At 39.6% G+C, this 20,584-nt stretch overlaps 1 protein-coding gene across 4 annotated transcripts in view; it reads left to right on the top strand.

The window, feature by feature from the left end:
- Positions 1-20,584, top strand: part of LOC115255819 (solute carrier organic anion transporter family member 4A1) — a 129,869-nt gene that overhangs the window by 66,468 nt on the left and 42,817 nt on the right. For all 4 annotated transcript variants that reach the window (XM_062850161.1, XM_062850160.1, XM_062850159.1 and 1 more), the window contains 2 exons: positions 16,524-16,867; positions 17,454-17,631. In XM_062850161.1, the coding sequence (XP_062706145.1) occupies positions 16,524-16,867; positions 17,454-17,631 (522 nt within the window). The remainder of the gene's footprint in view (positions 1-16,523; positions 16,868-17,453; positions 17,632-20,584) is intronic.

Raw genomic sequence — 20,584 nt, 5'->3', positions numbered from 1 at the left:
TGATCTTTTTTTTATAAAGCAAAGCAAAGCAAAGATAACCATGCACATCGTAGTTGCTATTCCGTGATTGACCACAACAATCGAAGTTGCACAGAGAACTAATGAATGTGAAAGCTTGGGACTAACTAACCATTCTTAATGTGCACAATTCGAGAGTTCAGCAATTTAAAGTCAATAATGGAGCCGGCCACGTCCTTACGGTCATTGGGATAAGGAAGGAATGTTAGTTCGACAACCGTTGCTACTAGAGACCGAGGAATCCACAACATCCCCACAGTTGTCACGGGAAGAGGTGGTGAATACTAGGGTAGGGTAAGGTGTGGATCAAGGAGCAACCTCTGATAGGTGTTATGATCTACTAGGTATAGGGAAATACACGTCGCGGTTTCCATCACGATTATGATTTATTTAGTCTTAATGACCACCCCACAATAGGCTCCTAAAGTCCTATCGGGATTCTTGTTTTAAGCCACAATATATGGTTCAAGAGTACATATTTACTCATTTTTTGACGTTTTTATTAACCGTAGTTGAAAATATATAATTTTTATTTTTTTAGTCTTTTGTCTCGTCCCTAGCTTATAACACATACTTTGAGTGATTTTGTTTCACCGTGTATGTCAGATAGGAACATTTTTGAATTCCCAGTGCGAAAAGTGTCGAGCTCAGTCACACAAGGTTGACCTCAAATGTCAAAGTAGAAATATTTACCTTTTTACTCATTTTGAAATTTATTATGATTCCTTTGTTTTTTAAGTTCGACTAATGTACAATTCCGATTAGAATACCATGCTTGATCGTATTATTGAATATAAGCCTCGTCTTTAATTTTAGGACCCTATAGTAAGAGTAATACACATACGTCAATGTCGTTCAATATCGAACGCGTCAGCGCATACATCGTTTACTTAACCGTGAACACTGACCTTCCCACGAAGGTCAGTGCTCGATTCTGATCCCGGATTCCGAACCGTGAAAATCAACTGACCCACGAGTATTGTAACGAGATTCTGATATCGGATTTTTCACTCGCAGCCCCATCACTCTTACCTGCAAATTGTCTGCCACACGAAAATTCTCAAGCTAATTTGAATCCGCTTTCTACACTTGCACTCCCGTCGCCCTACCGTGAAAACCGACCGGTCTGGTCAAAGTCTACGCTCCATACAAATTTCGAAAATTTGGTATGAACGAAAGTCTACGAGGGGGGAGGGGGTACTGAGATGGTCGAAAAAAAGCCTACATAATTCATGGACAGCGCCTTACAGTCTAACAGCTCAACTGGAAGTACAAACCCAAAAGAAAACCGTTACTAGAGGACCTTGTGGTGTCCTTGACGAATCAGAATTATTAAAAAAAATGTTTTCAGTTTAGAAACGGAGACGATTTTTTCAAAAAAAAAATCACTTTTCCCATGCCATATAACACTGATATGATTTTTTTTTTGACAAATGTTGATCGTTCAAGGACACGACACATGAATAGTGAACACTTGAAAAAATTTGGTTGAAATCGGTTGAGAACTGTTTCCGCAATCGTAGTCACCGCAACGGCGTTTTAAAAAAAAAAATAATTCCGAGATATTCGCGTTTAAAGTTTTAACCCTTTTCAAGACAGTGGCAACTAGGGTGCCAATGGGTATTATCGGCAGGTTTGTTCTCTTCGTCAGGGGGGTTTTTTTGTCAGCCAAATTGGCTGAAACTTGGCTATATAATTCAGCTTAGTTGGGAAGGATTTGAGACCAACTCTGAGTTCAATAGGTTTCAAAAAACCCCCAAAGACGAAGAGAACAAAACGGCCGAGAATAGGTAATTTCCCCTATATTGCCACCTCATACACATATTTTTTTTGTGTTCGTTTAGAAAATTTTTACAATTTCTGTTTTAACTGATGGACACATTAGGCCTTTGTGAACACTCGTGATTTTTTTGAGCCATAACAAATATGAATAGGCTTTTTAAGAACAAAATGTCTCTCCAAAAACTGCCATTTTTGAGTGCATAAAGGTTTATAAGCTCGAACTTCTGTTATGGTGAGCGAATTGAAAATCGAATGATGGGGAATGAAAGGCCTATGTTCCTTTTACTTGTGGACAATATTTCAACTTGATTGCTTAATTTATTTTAGAAACTCAGCTTTTTGAAAAAAAATGTACTATAATAAATGGGCATGAACTAAAATTGCCATATCGTCCAAAATAATTGACCAATCGAGTTCAAACTTGTCACTCTTGAATATTAGGGCAATCACAAAATCAGCAAGATTGATGATCGCATCACAAAATAACAACATTTTAAACTTTGTTGACAAAAAGTAGAAATTTAGACCATTTTTTTTCATACAAAATCGACTATCGAATTTTTTGAAAATAAAATCGTTTTTGTTCATTACACCACATGTACCTACTTTATATTCCAATGTAGAACGAGTGGATTCCGTGCCTGGTTCTCTCGGCCTTATAAAGGGTTAAGTTTGTACTACGCGCCCGTAAGGGAGCGAGGCGCAAAACGCTATATACAGTCAGGTCTTTTTTTACGCGGTTTTGATTTACGCGGCCGCGTAAATGAAAACTCCATACAAAAAAATTTCATCGTCTTATTTTTGCATGTTTCGTCGAGAAATGGTGAGACTTTTTTACGCGTTTTTTTTTTTGTTAATTTGAACTGAGTTTTTTTTTACGCGGTACGTCCTCTCTCCTCTTCTTGGCGTAACGTCCTCACTGGGACAGAGCCTGCTTCTCAGCTTAGTATTCTATGAGCACTTCCACAGTTATTAACTGAGAGCTTCCTCTGCCAATGACCATTTTGCATGTGTATATCGTGTGGCAGGCACGAAGATACTCTATGCCCAAGGAAGTCAAGGAAATTTCCTTTACGAAAAGATCCTGGACCGACCGGGAATCGAACCCGTCACCCTCAGCATGGTCATGCTGAATACCCGTTCGTTTACCGCCTCGGATATATGGGCCCGCGGTACGTATCCCCCGCGTAAAAAAACCTGACTGTATTTGCTCGTACTGCTTGAATCTCTATGAGAAATTGACATACCATTCTTAAGAACCCATACTTTAAGATAAAATAATAAAAAACGATTTTGTTCTTGACCTCAACATATATAACCCATTAAAAAATTGTATTAAATATGTGTTAGGTGATATGGTGGAAAAAATTAAACTACACAGCAAAAATAAGTAAAAAAAGTCCTTTTGTTACATTCGATTTGTCATGATTTTACAGGGTTTTTTTTTCGAACTGTGTATAACAACTGGTTAAGCTGGAGGAAAACTTGGTACTCTTTACTTTTAATTATGTAATAAAAAAAATTCAGCATTTAGGTGTAAAAACAATATTGAAAAAAAAAATAAAACAATAGCAAAAAGTTTTCAGCAAGTGTTTTTATTGCATTGGAATTAATTGGAATTCGTTACAGAAAAATTTGAAAAAAGTCTGAAACAATCTTGTAAAACTTAATGAATTCATATAAATTACAAAGTGCTTTTTCTAACAGAAATTTCGAAAATTGTTGTATTAGTTTTATCACGTTTGCTTTCTATTGGAGTTGTTGATCTAATATGTGATGTTTTTAAAATTTGTTACGTTTTTGTAAAACTATTCCCTGTAAGAGTTTCTTGAGAACTCCATGGAAGAATTTCTAGCGTAATCCCTGTTCAAATTTCTGTAACAAAAACATCCGGAACATTGGATGACTCGTCGGGGATATTAATAAAAAAAATCTCTGGAAGTATTTCTAAATGGGGTGTGAAGAGGACCTGGTGTGATGACTATCACGTGTGAGTTCTTCCTTCGGAAGGGAAGTAATGCGTGGGTCCCGAGATGAACTATCCCAGGGCTAAACAGATAAAAAAAGGGTTTGGAGGAATTTCGCAAAAAAATCTCTAGTTTAGTTCCTGAAAAAATCTCTGGTGAGAGCATTGAAAGATCCCCTGGTAGAATAAATGAAGAATGAAGGTATTGAAGAAAAGTGCTTGAAGAAATCGAATAAATGAAGCAATTCCTGCAGAATTACCCGAAGAAACTCCTTGGGAAACCTGTGGAGGAATTCCGAAAATAATTTTTTGACATGTTTTTAAAAATTCCTAAAGAAATACCTTTATTTAATCCCTGGACAATTTTCTGAAATTCCTGGAGGAACCCATGGACAAATTTATAAAGAAATCCGTTAGGGAAAATCTGGAGAAATACATGCATAAATCTCTGTTAATATTCTAAGAAAAATGTCTTGAGGAATATTTTAACGCCTTACAAATTTGGAAATTTGAAGAATATTTTGAATGAGACCCTTGAAGAATGTGGGAAGAAGTTCGTTGATATGTCCTTGGAATAAATCTTAGAGAAAATACTGAAGACATTTCTGAGAAAATACATTAGGGGCCCTCGTAGCCTATTTCGCCATACCTAATACATGATTCGTAGCAATTTCAAAGACTCCCCCCTCCCCTCTAAAATGCTATGTCATTTATAGACGACCATAGAGGATTATTCGGCAAAATTACTGGAAGAGTAGAAGAGTCCCTGAATAATCGATAATTTCTGGGTACATTGTTTTGAGAATTTAAATTGGAGTCCCTGAACAAATTTTGAATGAACCTTATTTAGTAGGAATTAGTAGAGAAATACCTGTGTGAAATACTAAATAAACTCCTAGGAGAATTTCTGAAGAAAGCGTCCGGGGAATTTCCGAAAGATTTTTTTCTTTTCCGACGAGAAATTTTTGAAGGAATGTCGGGAAGATGTTCTGAAAGAATCCAAGAAGAAAATCTTCAAGCAATCCATGGACAATTTTCTAATGTATGCCAAGCGGGCCTGGTGTGATGGTTTAAGCTCATGGCCATAACGCCGAGGACCTAGGATCGAATCCCAGTACCAATATTTTCCCAAAATGTGAGTTATTCTTTCGCAAGGGAAGTCAAGCCGTGGGTCCCGAGATGAACTACCCCCTGGCTAATGAAGACACAAAAAAATGTTTGCGCAATTAGTTGGCGAAACTCTGAAGGAAGCCTTAGATTGATTTTTGAGAAACGCCTGGAAAACTTTCTGAAAATCTCTTTGGTAATTTCTCAAAGTTTTTCTGAACGATTCCATGTAGGAGTTTCTGAAATTATTTCCGAAGAGATAAGTGGTATTTCAGAAGAAATCTGTAAAAGAATGACTGATAAATCCTTGAGGATTAATATAAAAATGGTGAAGGAATTTCTGTGGCAATTTCTGGAGGAATACTTGTTTATAAATTCCGAAACAATAACTGGAAGAATTTTGAAAGATTATCTGGCCGACTTTTTGAAGAAAAACTTCTCAAAGCATTTCAGATTAATTTAAAAAACAAAAAATCTGAACTAATTTCTAAATATTATTCTATTGGAATTTGGATGAAATTCCGAAAAAAAAATAATAATAAAAATAATAAGCAATATTTTCTTAAAGAGTTTTTTGGCATTGTACCTAGGACATCAGGGGCATATAATGTTCCTAGTGGACTGATGGCATGCAAAGTTCTTAGTGAATAACTGTAGAAGTGTCGGGTATGAAGTGTTACGCTGAATTAATAATATTCATATTATTTAGAAAAAAAAATGAAGCAATGGAAAAGAAGCAAACAAGTTGATAAAACACAAAAAAGCTATTAAAAATTCACTCCAACAAAACAAACTTCTCTCTGAATAAAAACAAACGTATGCAATATTTTTCGATTACCCACTGTCACGTGCCACGTGGCACGTGGTGGTTGTTGTTTGTTTGTTTGTTTGCTCGTTGACAACGGGGTGTTCATTACCGTTGAACCGTAAGATCTCTGAGATGCTGAAAACAGAAGTCGCAGCAATATTTCGGCAGCCGGCTCCTACTTAAGACTGACTGGAAAGAACAACACCAACGCCAATCCCCAAGACAACTGCTCGCTGTCTAGTTGGATGAGTTTTCGCTCCTGGAATATCACGTCATTGGATGGCAATCGCACTGTTTGAACTCTTGCATAGAGCTGAATATTCGAAGGGTGTGAGGATACTCGGAAGAAAACACACAATTATGCTCTTAGTGGTACTGAAAGCATGAAATTATGGCTATATAATGGCAATGAAATACGTTGTTTACATTTTCTTCAATTTTCTGCAAGAGGGAGAGTGAATCATCCTTTGTATGATGAGCGAACGTTGATGACGCTTCTGTGAGGGAGGTAATATAATCGCTGATTGCCAACACTTCATTTGCCATGTGCAGGCCCTCGAAGGAACCTACATGCACTCCGGCCAAGACGTTAACCGCAACGTGCACTTGAGGTTGAGCCAACACGCGCTCAATATGGATTCTTTTGTGCTGCAATCAAATATCCAATTTCAGAATTTTCTCCTTTCATTCGGGTGAACTCCATTTCGGACTGGAGTTGCCATTCACGTCAGATTGGTGAAAAAAAGATGACTGAAGGCATGCACCGTCTTAGTTCTTCGGTCCCCATCGAGCATGCATGTTGATGTCTTTCCGAACTAAGCTTCTGTTCACATTTCAACCGTACCGAACAGAAATTTGTGTGACCTGTCATATCAAGACGATCTGACCCTTCCCTTCGTTCTGTTGGGTATCTTTTGAAATTGGGCCACGAAGCTACTCCTACAGGCTCATGTATCAGACGACAAAAGTTTCGCTGTCCAAGTTTGTTGTCTCGAGCAGGCTCAGGGACTTACGAGGACAATGTGTGGCAGAGGGGAGGGTGAAATAGAAGGCATGCTCGTACAAGGGGTGAACGATACAGTATGAACTGTTACCGTTTCTGGTACGGCCCTTTTAGCCCTCGAAGATAATTTCGACGCACCCAGAGGGTTCGAGACCGGTTAGCTCTGTCCGATCCTTGGCGGTTAACCAGTAACCAATGGCGTTACTGGTGATCGGAGCTCTTAAGTTGTGACCGTGGTCGTGATTCGCGAACAGTTCGACTCTTTATTCCAAAAAGTTTCTCCAAAAGTTTGTTTCCCGCCAAGTTCAAAGGCGATTTGGGACGGTTCAACTGTCCTTAGAGCCCCGATCACCAGTAACGCCATTGGTGACTGGTTAACCGCCAAGGATCGGTCAGAGCTAACCGGTCTCGCCCTGCACGATTTTCAATCGTCACGGCTAACCGTAAAAGAGAAAGCCGGTTCCCGTCGCGGATACCACCCCCAACCTCCCCCCCCCTTTGGAAGTTTCGAAGATCCGACACACTATCCGCTAACCGACAAAGACGACCTTAATTTCCGGGACGAACTCCCACACACCACCGACGCCACAGTGACAACGGTCGCCGACAAGCCTCGTGACGAACCTCGCCGAAACCACCTGTGTACTTCCGCCTCCACCAACCGCCTTCGATGCTCGCAGTTTCCAAGCTACCACCGCCATTGCTATCTCCGTCAAAGCGCACCACGTTCCACCAACCAGCTCCTGCCATCCACCAACAAGCCTAAGCCATCCACGATTTAGCAGTTCATCTAGTGAGTAATTAAAGCGTTTCTAAACTAACATCCAATCTTTAGTTATTCGCAAGGTCCGAAAACCTCCCCATAACCTCAAACGACACTGGGACTCGAGGACCAAAAGAGGTCGTGTGTACCCACCCCGTAGGCTGCCGAGGCTCTAGACCAGCGGCCTAGGGCTTAGGACGCTTCCCCCTCTGGGTGCGTCGAAATTATCCTAGAGGGCTAAGAGGCCGTACCAGAAAAGGTAACAGAACCTACGATGCAGTATACCCCAAGAAGAAAACTGTATTAATATTTCAATGAAAAAGCTCGGCAAAAATGCTGAAACTACGCTCAACATAAATTTATTCTTGAAAACCTTGAATTAAAGAAGCAATAGGTGCTTTCCAGAACACCCTCCCCTAAATCATAAAACAATTCTTCCCTTTTCTACTGCATCTCACGCTTGCTGTCGGGTCAATAAACAGTATTGCGAGGATAAGAAAGTTTCATCCAGGTCATGAATCATACTCTCTTTCGTTTGCCAGCCAGCAGATTTAGTGGCCATTGATAAGGCCAAGGCACTTTTGGAAGGGTCTGCTGGTTAGTCGTAAAAATAAGGTGAAGCCAATCGTGGGAGATTGGGAGTTTGGATTTATGATAGCAGAAATTTGTGAAACCTACATAAAGTAGGATACATATTATCTTTTTGAAGCGGAAGATGCTTTTAAAAAATAGAAATTTTATTAGTAAATGTCTTTTCAAAGTAGCTTATGGACCACATAAGGCCGCCCTGATGTTGTTTCGCATTATAGCAATGAATTAATCTGTAGCATATGCGTTTCGCTTGTCCGCCAACCTTAATTAGTCACATACGCACAGTCAACTCCCTTGGGGAAGCCTACAAAATTGGGCTACTATTTCATGCACCATTGCAATCACAGACACAGGCTGCAGATGAAATTACTCACTGCCCCCAACAATGTATACCAATTACACCTTATCATGAACAAATTGTAAACACGCAAAACAACAACACCCCAGATTTGCAATATTCACGATGTACTTTTACTTTCTGCAAAATTCAAAATGTGTCGCACAGGCCACAAACGTCTGTCAATTTGTTAGCTTTTGCTTTGACCCTAGCCAGTGTTGTTGGTTGCTCTCAGCACACACGTCCGCACTAATGGGTTCTACCACCTATCTGGAAATGTTGGAACCAAACATCACACTCATAGTGCTATTTTCCAATTAACTGAACAGAATAACCTTGTGTGGGGTTTGGATATATCGTTGAATAGAAAACGATTTAAAGAAGAAAGGTATTGCCACTACTAATAGACTCTCGTTATCAATACGAAACAGGTTGGAAACATTTTCCTCGTATCATATCTGAATCAAACAATTTTTGTTCGCATGTTAGCATTTCAATCAGAAACCTTGAAGACGTTTCAAAGAAATACTATTGCAATAATTATAAATATTTACTCATATTGAAAATTAACACCTCATATAATTAACAATTGTATCATACCTCTTTTTGTCTTAAGAATTTGGTGGATGGAATTCGAAGGACTTGGTGTTGGTAGTTTAGTGGTGACCATTTTTGATACATATGTATTGATTGATTGATTTGTCTTTATTTAAGAGACTTTCAGCCCTTGGCTGATTCATAGAAGATCCTGAGTTAAATCTTTGGATCGTCCATTTACTCCCAAAACATCCACACGAGCCAAAACACGAGCTTGTGCAGACACAGTGATATATACATCCTACCGTGGGCAAGCGATTACAAACATCACCTGCTCTTCTCTTTCCGATATTGACCTAAAAAAAGAATACCATCAATACTTTGCACACTGAAGATGCCCGTTAGTTCTTCCAAACCTCTCGTTGGTTCCTTGGTTGAGTCAGAGCTTTCTTTAGTTTTTTTCTTTTTTTTTATTTATTTTATTTATTACATTACCTCTGAGGCATTCGTCTCTTTTTTTAGTTTATTTCTTCAAATATACTGAAATCTCTTTTTGTGCACCTGGCTGTGGTTGCATAAATTAAAAATGTGCATAAGTTGAAAAAGGCATAAAACATTTCGTGCATAAATTTGGTTGAGGTAGTATATAGGGAGCGTCCATAAATTACGTCACGCAAAAACTGCCCATTTTCAATCCCCCCCTCTCCCCTATGTCATACTTTTTGTATGAGACCTCTGATTTTTTTCTATGGGTTGTCACACTTTAATGAACTGTCCCCCTAAAAGCGTGACGTAATTTATGGACGTTCCCTTATGAGGAACCTTAGTTTGCGAGAATAATTCTTGCTTCTCGGCGTTTGAGATGGGGTCAAGGTGGTTTCCCGGGAGTTCCCCGAGAGCCTTAAAAAGGCGGTTTTAAAGGGGGGTACAGTGGTGTTTCAGGGGGTTGTTTCGGGAATTTCATGAGTTTATTAAGGGCGTCGCGTCTGGTTTTGTTTGCGTTTTAAGGGGATTACGGGGATTTCAGGGGCGTTTCGATACATAGTATTAAGGGCTTCAGGGACTTCAAGTGTGATTATAGGATGTATCAGGAGACTTTGAAGAGTGTTACGTTACAAGGGGTTTCAGGGGCGTTTCAATGCATTTTAGAGACATTTCGACATTTCAATGCCAATGAAACCCGCTGGAAATCCTCTGAAACTTCCTGAAATGCTTCTACAATTCCTCGGGCCCATGTATCGTATCTGAGACCCTCTCAAATCCCCGAAACCTTCTGAAACTTTCTGAAATTGTTTCAAAATCCCCCTAAAACCATCTCGGATTCCATGTAACGCACCTAAGACCCACCAAAACGAGTGAAAATTTCCGTAACGCCTCCATAACGCCTTCGTAACTTTTTTGAAGGACCCCATGTAACGCACCTTAGACTCTCCGAAACCCCTGAAAACGCCTTCGTAACGCCTCCGTATCACTTTTGAAACCCACTGGAAATCCTCTCAAACTTCCTGGAATGCTTCCACAATCCTCCTAAACCGCATCGGGTTCCATGTAATGCACCTCCGAATCCACCGAAAACGTTTCCGTAACGCCTCCAAAACCCGTCGGAAATCCTCTGGAACTCTCTACAATGCCTTCAAACCCCCCCCTTAGACCATCGAATACCGAAACCTGCTCCGAAAACCAATGTCCCCACGATCTCACACAATCTCCACCCCTGAAACCCCCTGAATTTCCACCGAGACTCCATGGAGCCCTCTGAAGCCCTTTGATAGGACCTCTTACATCCCCTTGAAATGTTTCTGAGACCTCTGTGGGACCCCCTGCAACCTCCCTTTGCTTTCCTCTAGAAACGTCCCCTGGCCGCTGTTATCATACAAAATCATGTAAATTTAAGTTCACTTGGATGCACATAAAAGGAGTTTGACACAAATTTACGTCTTCTATCACAAATAAAGTCGAGCTAGCAATCGCTAGAGCCGAAGCGAGAGATAAAACATACGTAAGTAAAATAATAAACTGGATTCGAACTCTGGTCTGCTGAGTGCGAGGCACGTTCTATACCTCTCGGCTGTATCACCGAGTTGTGAGACAAACGATCAATGTAAAACTGTTTACACCCATCTGGTCGGCATGAATTTGTCAAATGTCTGTTTGAAACTATCAAGATATTTAGATCAAATTCAAAAATATGATATTCTTAAAATAATTGTTGTTTGTAGAACTTTCTTTATAAAGAATTAAGCATTTTTTGGAAACTTTTTAAGCGGCCTTTTAAAGGTGAAGATATGTTTAAAAGACAATTATACCGTCTTCGACTTTGCGGCCTCTACAGACTGAGCATTAATAACATTCGACAACGGACAACACATATAACACCCAGTGGCCCAGTTGTGAATTTTCCGTTTGACGAAAAGTTTTCCCCGACTGGAGCGGGAATCGAACCCACAATCCGAGGCTTACAAGACACCTAAACGACTGACGCCGCTAACCGCTCGGCCACGAAGCCCACAATATTACCACTTGTTTTGGTGGGATTCGATTCCACGACTCCGTATCGCTTACGCGAGGCATAACCGCGAGAGTGTGCAAGATTGACATCTAAGCCGAAAGAGGGATAAAGTTATGGATGACGGACCCGATTAGCGGTGTGCTTCAAATCCAGTCACATTTCACAGAATCACAACTTTCTGTGGCTTAGTTGGTAAAAGCATCCGGCTAGCGATACGGAGTTGTGCATTCAAACCCCACCAAAATAAGTGGTAATTTTTTTTTCTCAAATTTATATCTCAATTTGTCAATTAAAGTAACACTATGCCTTCAAAATTTGAGCTTTTTTTTGTACAAGATTATGTTATTATAAAAACAAGATCATCCTAGCCACAGCTGTAAAGGAATGGGTATTCAGCATGATCAAGCTGAGGGTGACGGGTTCGATTCCCGGTCAGTTCAAGAACTTTTCGTAAAGGAAATTCCCTTGACTTCCTTGATCGCAGAGTATCTTCGTGCCAACCGCACGCTATGCACATGCATTGGCAGAAGAAGCTCCCAGTTAATAAATGCGGAAGTGCACTTAAAACAATGCTGAGAAGCAGGCTTTGTCCCAGTGGGGATGTAACGTCTAGAAGAAGAGGATGACTGCCTCATTTTTATCGATCTCGGGAGTGTTTCAGAAGCGGTCCAGTTCCAAGGATATTTCAGGAAGTTTTACAGGCATTCCAGGGGTTTTCAAGATGTTTCAAGGACTTTCCAGAGGATTTCAGGGGCGTTCCAGGTGGGTTCCGGGTCATTTGGCCGAAAGGGTTATTTGGCGTCAAAGAAGGAAAAATCTGTGAAAAAATATTGGCAGCTTCAACGCCAACTAATCTCTGAATGTTAAAACCTGACACGAGACTTGCGAAGTGGAAATAAAGCAACGTTAAGTGTAGCTCAAATGCAGCTGTCAGTTGTAGCTCGTTTGATTACGTTACCTAAAACGATCAAAGTATTGCTATCCGTGATAAATTATAACGGCAAAATTCACTCCGAGCAGCATTTTCTGTTGTGCTGTCAAAAATAAATTGAAAACAAAATATTCTAATGTTTACTTTGCTTAGCGATGCAAAAATTCACCTCAACATTTTGTGCGGGAGTGGGATTCAGTCGTACTGCACGTACGTTTTTGAACCACCAGCCCAAAACATAATGTCAACACAGATAGGGAGAAGAAAAAAAAACGAACTGAAAAAAAAAGCCTATGATTAAAAGAAGGAAATATTTCTGATGATCATATTGGCAGTTAGAATGTCAAAAGCTTCTTCTGAATTCTTTTGATCACGATTCGGCCAAACGGCATTCGGCCAAATGGCCGGACACCTTCCAGGGCCGTTTCAGATGTGTTCAATGGGGTTTCAGGGAGTTTAATGGGCGTAACAGGTGCTTTAGGAGATTTCAGAGGTGTTCCAGGGGGTTTCAAGGGGGTTCGGGACGTTCCAGTTGATATCGGTGGCGTTCTAGGAGAGTCAGTGATATTCCAGGGCGGTTCAGGGACGTTGTAGAAGGTTACAAGGGCGTTGTAGGGGGTGTCAAGGGTGCTTCAGGGAGTTTCAGAGGTATTCCAGGGAATTTTAGAGGTTTTCATTGGGATTTAGAGTGTTCTAGATGTGTTTCGGGGGTTTCAGGGTATTCCAGGAGTGTTCCAGGCGATCGCACGGAGTTTTAAAAGAGCCAAGGACTATCCAAATGATGTCAAGCATGAGTTCAAGCGCTTTCTGAAAAGTTCAAGGGGCGTTTCAGAGGGTTCCGGGAGGTTTCAGGGGAAATCCAGGGATGTTCTACGAGTCTCATGGGGTAGCAGGGCATTCCACGGTGCTCCATTTACCGTTATTATAAAATAAAATATACCATCAAAACCTGAAACGCCATTCTCTTTATTTATCTATCCTACACCTCTGGGCAAAGTTTTAAAATCATCTTTGGGCGAAATTTTGAGTTACGCCCTTTTAAAGGGCCTAACCTCTAAAAAATCGTGTTTTCTATAGAATAACACCACATTTCATAACAGAATCATGAATTAAAGGCATCAATAACAAAAATTATTATGAATAATATTGAAATTTGGTAGTATGCTTTCATATAAATATTAGTGGAGTACATTTTCTATCAAAATTGGTCATTACGTCAATATACGGTAGGCGTTCTTAGGGCCTATAGAAAACAAACATTTCATCGGTGTAACAATTCAATTGAAAGTATATTGTATTGTAATTCCAAATGTCTATAGATGTTCATATTACTCTCAGTCAAGGTGATAGTATTCACATGCATCCAGCACCAACATTTCAAAAGGACGTAACTGATCTTCAACACAATATCTTCTCCCATAGCTGTAGATCGTATCTCATCTTCCCCAGGACACCAACAACCACTATCAGAAAGAATTGCATTTTCTCCGCCCAGTAGTGGTTGTTCATTGCGTCGGAAAGATAAAGGTTTGGTTTCGTCAAGCAGTATCGCCTTTTTGAAATGTTATCACTGATTGAGTTTAAATAAGGGCGAAAGTAACATGATCGATTTCTCTTCATCGACTCTCTCTTCTCCAAATTAAAGTGACAAGATGCAAATTCAATCGATTTTTTCACACTTAGACGCTAGATTGCATCGCAATCTAGCGATTTATGACCAAAAAGTGCAACCATACTTGCATCTTGACACTTTAATTTGAAGAAGAGAGAGTCGATGAAGAGAATTCGCTCATGTTACTTTCGCCCTTATTTAACCTGGGGGCGGTCGTGTCGTGTACTGAGTTCACGCACCATGAAAAATGCACGCTTGGGATACACAGTGTGAACGTAGTGCCGTTGTAGGTAGTTGAAGACGCGACTGCTCGAGGGTTAAACTCAATCTAGTTTATACTATTATTTGAAAAGTGCGTAACAAACATTGCAAATTTCTGCTTCTTTATATCCTCCTGAGCGTATTTCCCATTATTCACGTAAACTCTAACCAGTAACAGATATCTGATAACAGGATAAATTTGCATGAATGAATTAAAACACGCCTAGGAGAGACGGAAGAAGATGAGGCGTTCAACGTATGTTCCGCCCTTTTCACATGTTGGTCTAGAAAGTGTACACTCTCTATACAGCAAATCTGCTTTAAAAGCAAAAGTCAAATATGGGCAACCATAAATTAAACAAAAAGAAATATGTCTGTTACAACTTATAAGAATAGAAAACCAAAAGCATTACAAGGCTAAAAGACAAAAAAGCCGAAATAGGCTTCAACTAATCGAACATAATATGCTGCATGAAATTTTTTTTTTTTATATGTAGGTAAGACCTTTTATTCCTACTGATTTTACTTTTATCAATCTATTGAACATTGCAAGAAAAAATATCGCGCAAAGTTTTTCAAAAATGTTAATAGATATGCGTGGTTGCAATTAACTTTTTCGGTGTCTTCTGTGCGGCCAATTCTTAGCTATTTTCCGCACTTATCGTAGAAGACACGAACACGATATGATGTACTGGCGACGATCTATTAGCGATTTTGAACATTTTTGCGCGATAATCTACGGTTAAACGCGCAATATTGTCTTTCGATTTTTTTTTTCATTTCTACGTTTTGTCTTCTCAGCCTCAGCATTTCAACAAGGCGTAACAACTTTCTAAAACAACACCTTTTTCAAAGCTGTGGCATGGCACTTCTAAACGAAAAGAATGCTCCTCTTTCGATGGCTTACATTAGAGGGGTGACATGCAATCTACATCCATAAAAGAACGTGCCGTATCAAAAAAGCAGTTACGCCCTTCTGAAATACCGTGTATTGGCGTAATGACCAATTTTGATAGAAAATGTACTCCACCGATATTTATGCATACTACCAAATTTCAATATTATTCATGATATTTTTTGTTATTGATGCCTTTAATTCATGATTCTGTTATGAAATGTGGTGTTATTCTATAGAAAACACGATTTTTTAGAGGTTAGGCCCTTTAAAAGGGCGTAACTAAAAATTTCGCCCAAAGATGATTTTAAAAATTTGCCCAGAGGTGTAGGATAGATAAATAAAGAGAATGGCGTTTCAGGTTTTGATGGTATATTTTATTTTATAATAACGGTAAATGGAGCACCGTGATTCTAAAGGATTTCAGGAGCGTCTCCTCAATCAATTGCAATTATCCTGAAATTTGTAATACACTCAAACCTCCATTCAAGTAATGAGTCGGGGATATTTAATTGGATGCATTACGTAAATGGATTCAGTATTTTACTCAAATAGAGTTCATGCTCTTCCATTGCAGTTTACGTCAAAATATGTACAGTATTATCGAAACAAACCAATAAGGTCGAAAATGATGTAAGGTCGAAGAGGTCACCTGGCCGATATATCGGTTGATCGGAAATGGTCGCGTGGCCGCAAAAAAAATGGTTCATCAAAGTGTTTATTATTCCGAATAATTCATTAGGCCGAACATGTCAATGCAGTTGATGCTTTCAGCGCACAATTTCTTTGATTTATGCTGAATAAGTGCTCTGAAGACATCGAGTAGTCTGGTGCAATCGCGCACTTTTATTTACGTTTTCGCACTCTTTAAAACTGGTGCGATAGTCCAATGGTGTACTGAATGGGCTATATCGGGGTATCGCGCTACTTGGGCGGTGGTTTTCTTCGTCTGTTATTTTCGTCTGTTTTCCACTGTAACTGGAAAACAGACGAATATAGAAGCCACCGCCCAAGTAGCGCGATTCCCTATGTGTTGTGCAGTTTTCTCCGTTAGTTAGTTGTAAGCGTTGTCAGGCAAGAGTAGGATAGTCTACCATGGTCCACTGCACGAATTTATGCTGGCCTGCTTACTCTCACAGAAAATTTGACGTTTTGGAGGTGCCGACACCGCTCAAACGTCAAATTTCGTGTGAGAGTAAGCAGGCCAGAATAAATTCGTGCAGTGGACCATAAAGGAATAAAGAACTCACTATTTGCGTAGATTAGTTGTTTTCGACGCAATGTACCTAAACCGAATTTGACAAATACCTTGGCTAAGGCATGTTGGTTTTTTATAACTATCTTCTAACTGCATTTTATCCTTGTTTTAATTCTTCACTCCTATTTTCTCTCTCGCCCCTCAGGACTGGTCGTCAATGGTTTCATCAACGTCGTCATCACCACGATCGAGCGACGGTTCGGCCTGAGATCGACGCAGACAGGTTTGGTAGCCAGCGGGTACGACATAGCCTCTTTCCTTTGTCTGGTACCCGTATCCTACTTTGGTGGCCGCCTTGGTGCATCTAAGCCCCGTTGGATCGGATGGGGCGTCGCTGTGATGGGTCTCGGAGCGTTTGTCTTTGCTCTGCCACATTTTCTGGTCGGCCAGTACCGGGCAACCAACTCGGAGCAGAATGTTTGTCTCGCCGCCGGCGGGGGAGATGCTCTGGTCAATGATACTGTGGATGCTGCCCATTTGCTGGGGGAGGTGAGTATGGGTGACATGTCGTCGCCAAATTTATTGGTTTGGCGCTAATTAATAAGATTAAGTGCTGTCAAATCGGTCAGAACATGGTATCTGATCGCCAATGTTCATAACTGGTATAATTACAGAAAATGGAATGAAATATATGCTTTCGACGGGTGGTACTGAAGTGAAGATAAGCTTTGCCGATGGGACGTGACGGGAAAGTTTTTTGGATTTGCCTGAGTGAATTCGAATTAGATTCACCATATATTTCATTTTTATTTTTAAAAAGACAATAATTATGACCACTTATACCAAATTTAAGGAACCTTTTCGATGGTTCAACAATTTTGATCAAGCATTTTTTTTTGTAACCCATTTTCTGGTATAGACATGTTCAAAACCGTGGGAAGACCTATAGATTATTACTGAAAATAAGGTTTGTGTTTTAATAAAGAAAAAAGTGTATGACGACGGTTTTGAAACAACTATAATTTTTTAGAAAATAAATTATTGTTTTTTATCTTATTCGCCAACCAAATCTACTCATCTCATTTTACTGTCATGAAATTTTCCATCACGCCCTTTCGACTCCCATTTTCCACAGAGCTGCACGCTGGCCAACGGTTCCCTGGCACCGGACGGTACCGAGAATCTCTCGTGGAATGTTTGGTTTTTCTTCACCGCTCAGTTACTGTTGGGTGCGGGCGCATCGCCGCTGTACACCCTCGGGGTCACCTACATCGACGAGAACGTCTCCAAGAAGATGTCATCTGTTTATTTAGGTAAGTCTTTGTGGAGTGGGGAGGGGATGTATGGATATATTCATGAACGCGTGGGGTAAGTAACATGGAGACCATAAAAGAAAAACTGCTATAAACCAGGATGATGAGGGACCAACTGAGCTTAGTTCGCTTAGCGACGACGAGAAAACAATCACCAGAAAATGGTACCTGTCGCATTGTTTGGGTTTTGCGAAGAAGGTGCTAGTGCTGTTTATTATTGTTGTGAATAGCTCCTTTTAGTACACGGTTGATTTGCGGAGGAGTGCTAATGGTGCACAATTTATGGCAGGTAAACATTATTTAAGAAAAGAACAACCGTTATCAGTATTTACCACGGAAAGGGTAAATATTGGCTACTTTGGAACGCTCAACGCTTGGTAATTGATTTTTTTTTTCTATTTCTGATTCAAATTGTTTCTTAAGTATTTTTTGCTTGCCTTAATTGAAATATACATTAATTAATTGAAATATGCATTACAAAAAAAAACAATATAACCATTTATCAGTTGTAGAAAAATGAAGCAAATTTGATGCAATCATACAGGAAATAAGTGTATTTACCCCAGCAGAAGAAAATATCAACATAATAATAAAATATGTTATTTTGACCTAATAACTGTATAACGGGATCAGTAATCTTTATGTTATTAGCATAACAGTTATATTATAAACTTGTCTGTCATAAGCGGCAAAATAAGAAATATCTTAACAAAAAATGTTCCTGGAAAACTAATTCAATAACATGTTCTGTTAGACCAATTACAACTTAATAACAGGATATTTGTGAACTTGTTGCTGTTGTGTTATTCTTCATCACATATTTGTACATTCTCTATAGCAGAATAATTAACTAAACTTGTTCTACAACAAAATATATTATTGACATGTTATCTTGTGAATATATCCCAATAACTTGAACATAACACAATAAGATTGCCCGTAAAAACATCCCAGCTAACACAAAGTCTTATATGATGTTGAATAGGATGCTAAAGTGGAGGCCATATGCGTACAACATGCTCCCATTTAACCGCGTGTAAAGTGTACGTATATCGCCTCCACTTTTGCATCCTATTTAACATCATATGCGATCATGTGTTGACTGGGATGTTATTAACCCTCTACAAAAATGTAGAGTCAATTTCGGAATCCTGGGGTCCATTTCGACCCCATATTCGTTCTTCTATATCGCTTGATCCTGATTTATTAGAATATTGGTGTCTTCAGTAAAGTTGTTGGGTTGGTCAAGAACTTACAGATTGTAACCGTTGTTACAAGGTTCAAATAAGTTTTTTAAATATGCGCCATGTTAGTCGAGGATTTAGGTAGGTTCACATACTTCAGCGATTAGAAAACCACTGGGCTGCAAACATGTTCTACAGCTAAACATGGCGTGAATCAAGTCACAGTTAATGACGTCACGAAACAAATGAGATGGCTGAAGGGTTCGAAGGACTTTCGGGGGGCGGCCATCGTCCACTTTAAAACAGGCGAGCGTGTAGATCAGACGTGCTAAAGTTAAATAGTGGAGTGAACAAAGCCAATAGTAAGGCCAATAGTGAAGTGTGCCAAGGTTATCCCGAATTCAGGTAACTAGACCCTCCAATACCAGATAGATCGAGACTGATCCTGGAATGTCCTGCAATAGGACCTTTTTTGTACCGTTTTTATAACTAGCCTTCTGATTGGCGCGTCGAAGGACCGCCAGTGCACGCCACGATCTGGGTTGCCGTAAGGTGCCCAAATCTAATCGTAAAGGACCGACACTGTTCCTCTGGCTTCGGGCCATAAACGCTAAGGAGGAACTAGCTCTCGGGCAAAAGCCCCAATTACCAAGGAGAGATTCCCTTCTCGGTTCGACAGAGGGCGGCCTTGCCGTCGTCGACCGACTACGTTTGAAGGAAGCGCCTGTAGTCTAGAACCAACTCCACAAACCGCCATTCCAGTCCATCTCCAAACGCCATTGTAAGTTCGGGATTCCAAAGATCATCAGTAGCTGCTCCACCATCTTGCCGGTGGACTACAACGAGCCTGGTCAGCCATCGCTGGAACAGCAGCCCCGTCGCGAGCGCTCGCAGGTTTGCAGCCAAAGAAGGTACGTGCAGTGAACCAGTGCACATTGGTCGGGCTCCATACAAAGGGGCGGCCAAAACTCCCAAAAACCGAATTTGATATTTTTAATCTTTATTTCACCTTATTACAAACTTAATGTATTGTAGTTTTATGATTCCAAACTAAAAGCATACCAGCTTTTGTATTTCAATGACATTTTCACTGTCAAAGTGGCCTAAGTCATAAAATCAAAAAATGGACCATTCGAAAAAAAAGTAAAATATTAATATTTTGAGAATGGAATATATGTTTTATGTTATCCAGCATATGAAAGCTTGTTGTTGGACAGTTTGAATGCACGTATGGTGCAAAACTAATATGTCACAAAACTTTTCAAAATTTTAAATATTGTACCATAGGAATTTTGGGAATTTTTAAGTTAAAAAACGGTTCGTGTCGTCACGTGTCGCCGCAATTTCGAATAGTACATCTTAAACATCATGCTTAGGGCTGCACAAAAACGTTTAAATATTTTGCAGAAAATTGCAGTTTTTCAAATTAGAGCTATATAAAAAAGTCATATTTTTTCATATATTTTACGTTATTTTTCCATTTTTGACTGAAATAAAATTTATCTTCCCACATTTTTTACACGTTTTGAACAAACTTGATTGGATTTGATTGAAAGTTGATCATTTACTTAAATTCAAATTGATTTTCTAACAAAAAACGCAAAAAATGTGGGGTTTACTGATTTTTATCGTTTTTCAAATTATTGAAGTAACGTAATTTTTGAATATCCCTTTTGAAACACTAAAAATACTCTATAACATATTTAGACAACCTATAACTTCGATTAAACACATAAAAAGAGTTTTGGCCGAACTTTATATTTTTCCGA

This window comes from Aedes albopictus, chromosome 2 (assembly GCF_035046485.1).
Source record: "Aedes albopictus strain Foshan chromosome 2, AalbF5, whole genome shotgun sequence".
NCBI classification, from domain to species: Eukaryota; Metazoa; Arthropoda; class Insecta; order Diptera; family Culicidae; genus Aedes; species Aedes albopictus.
The sequence above is the reverse complement of the archived record's forward strand: the minus strand, read 5'-3'. Positions and strand labels throughout refer to the sequence as shown.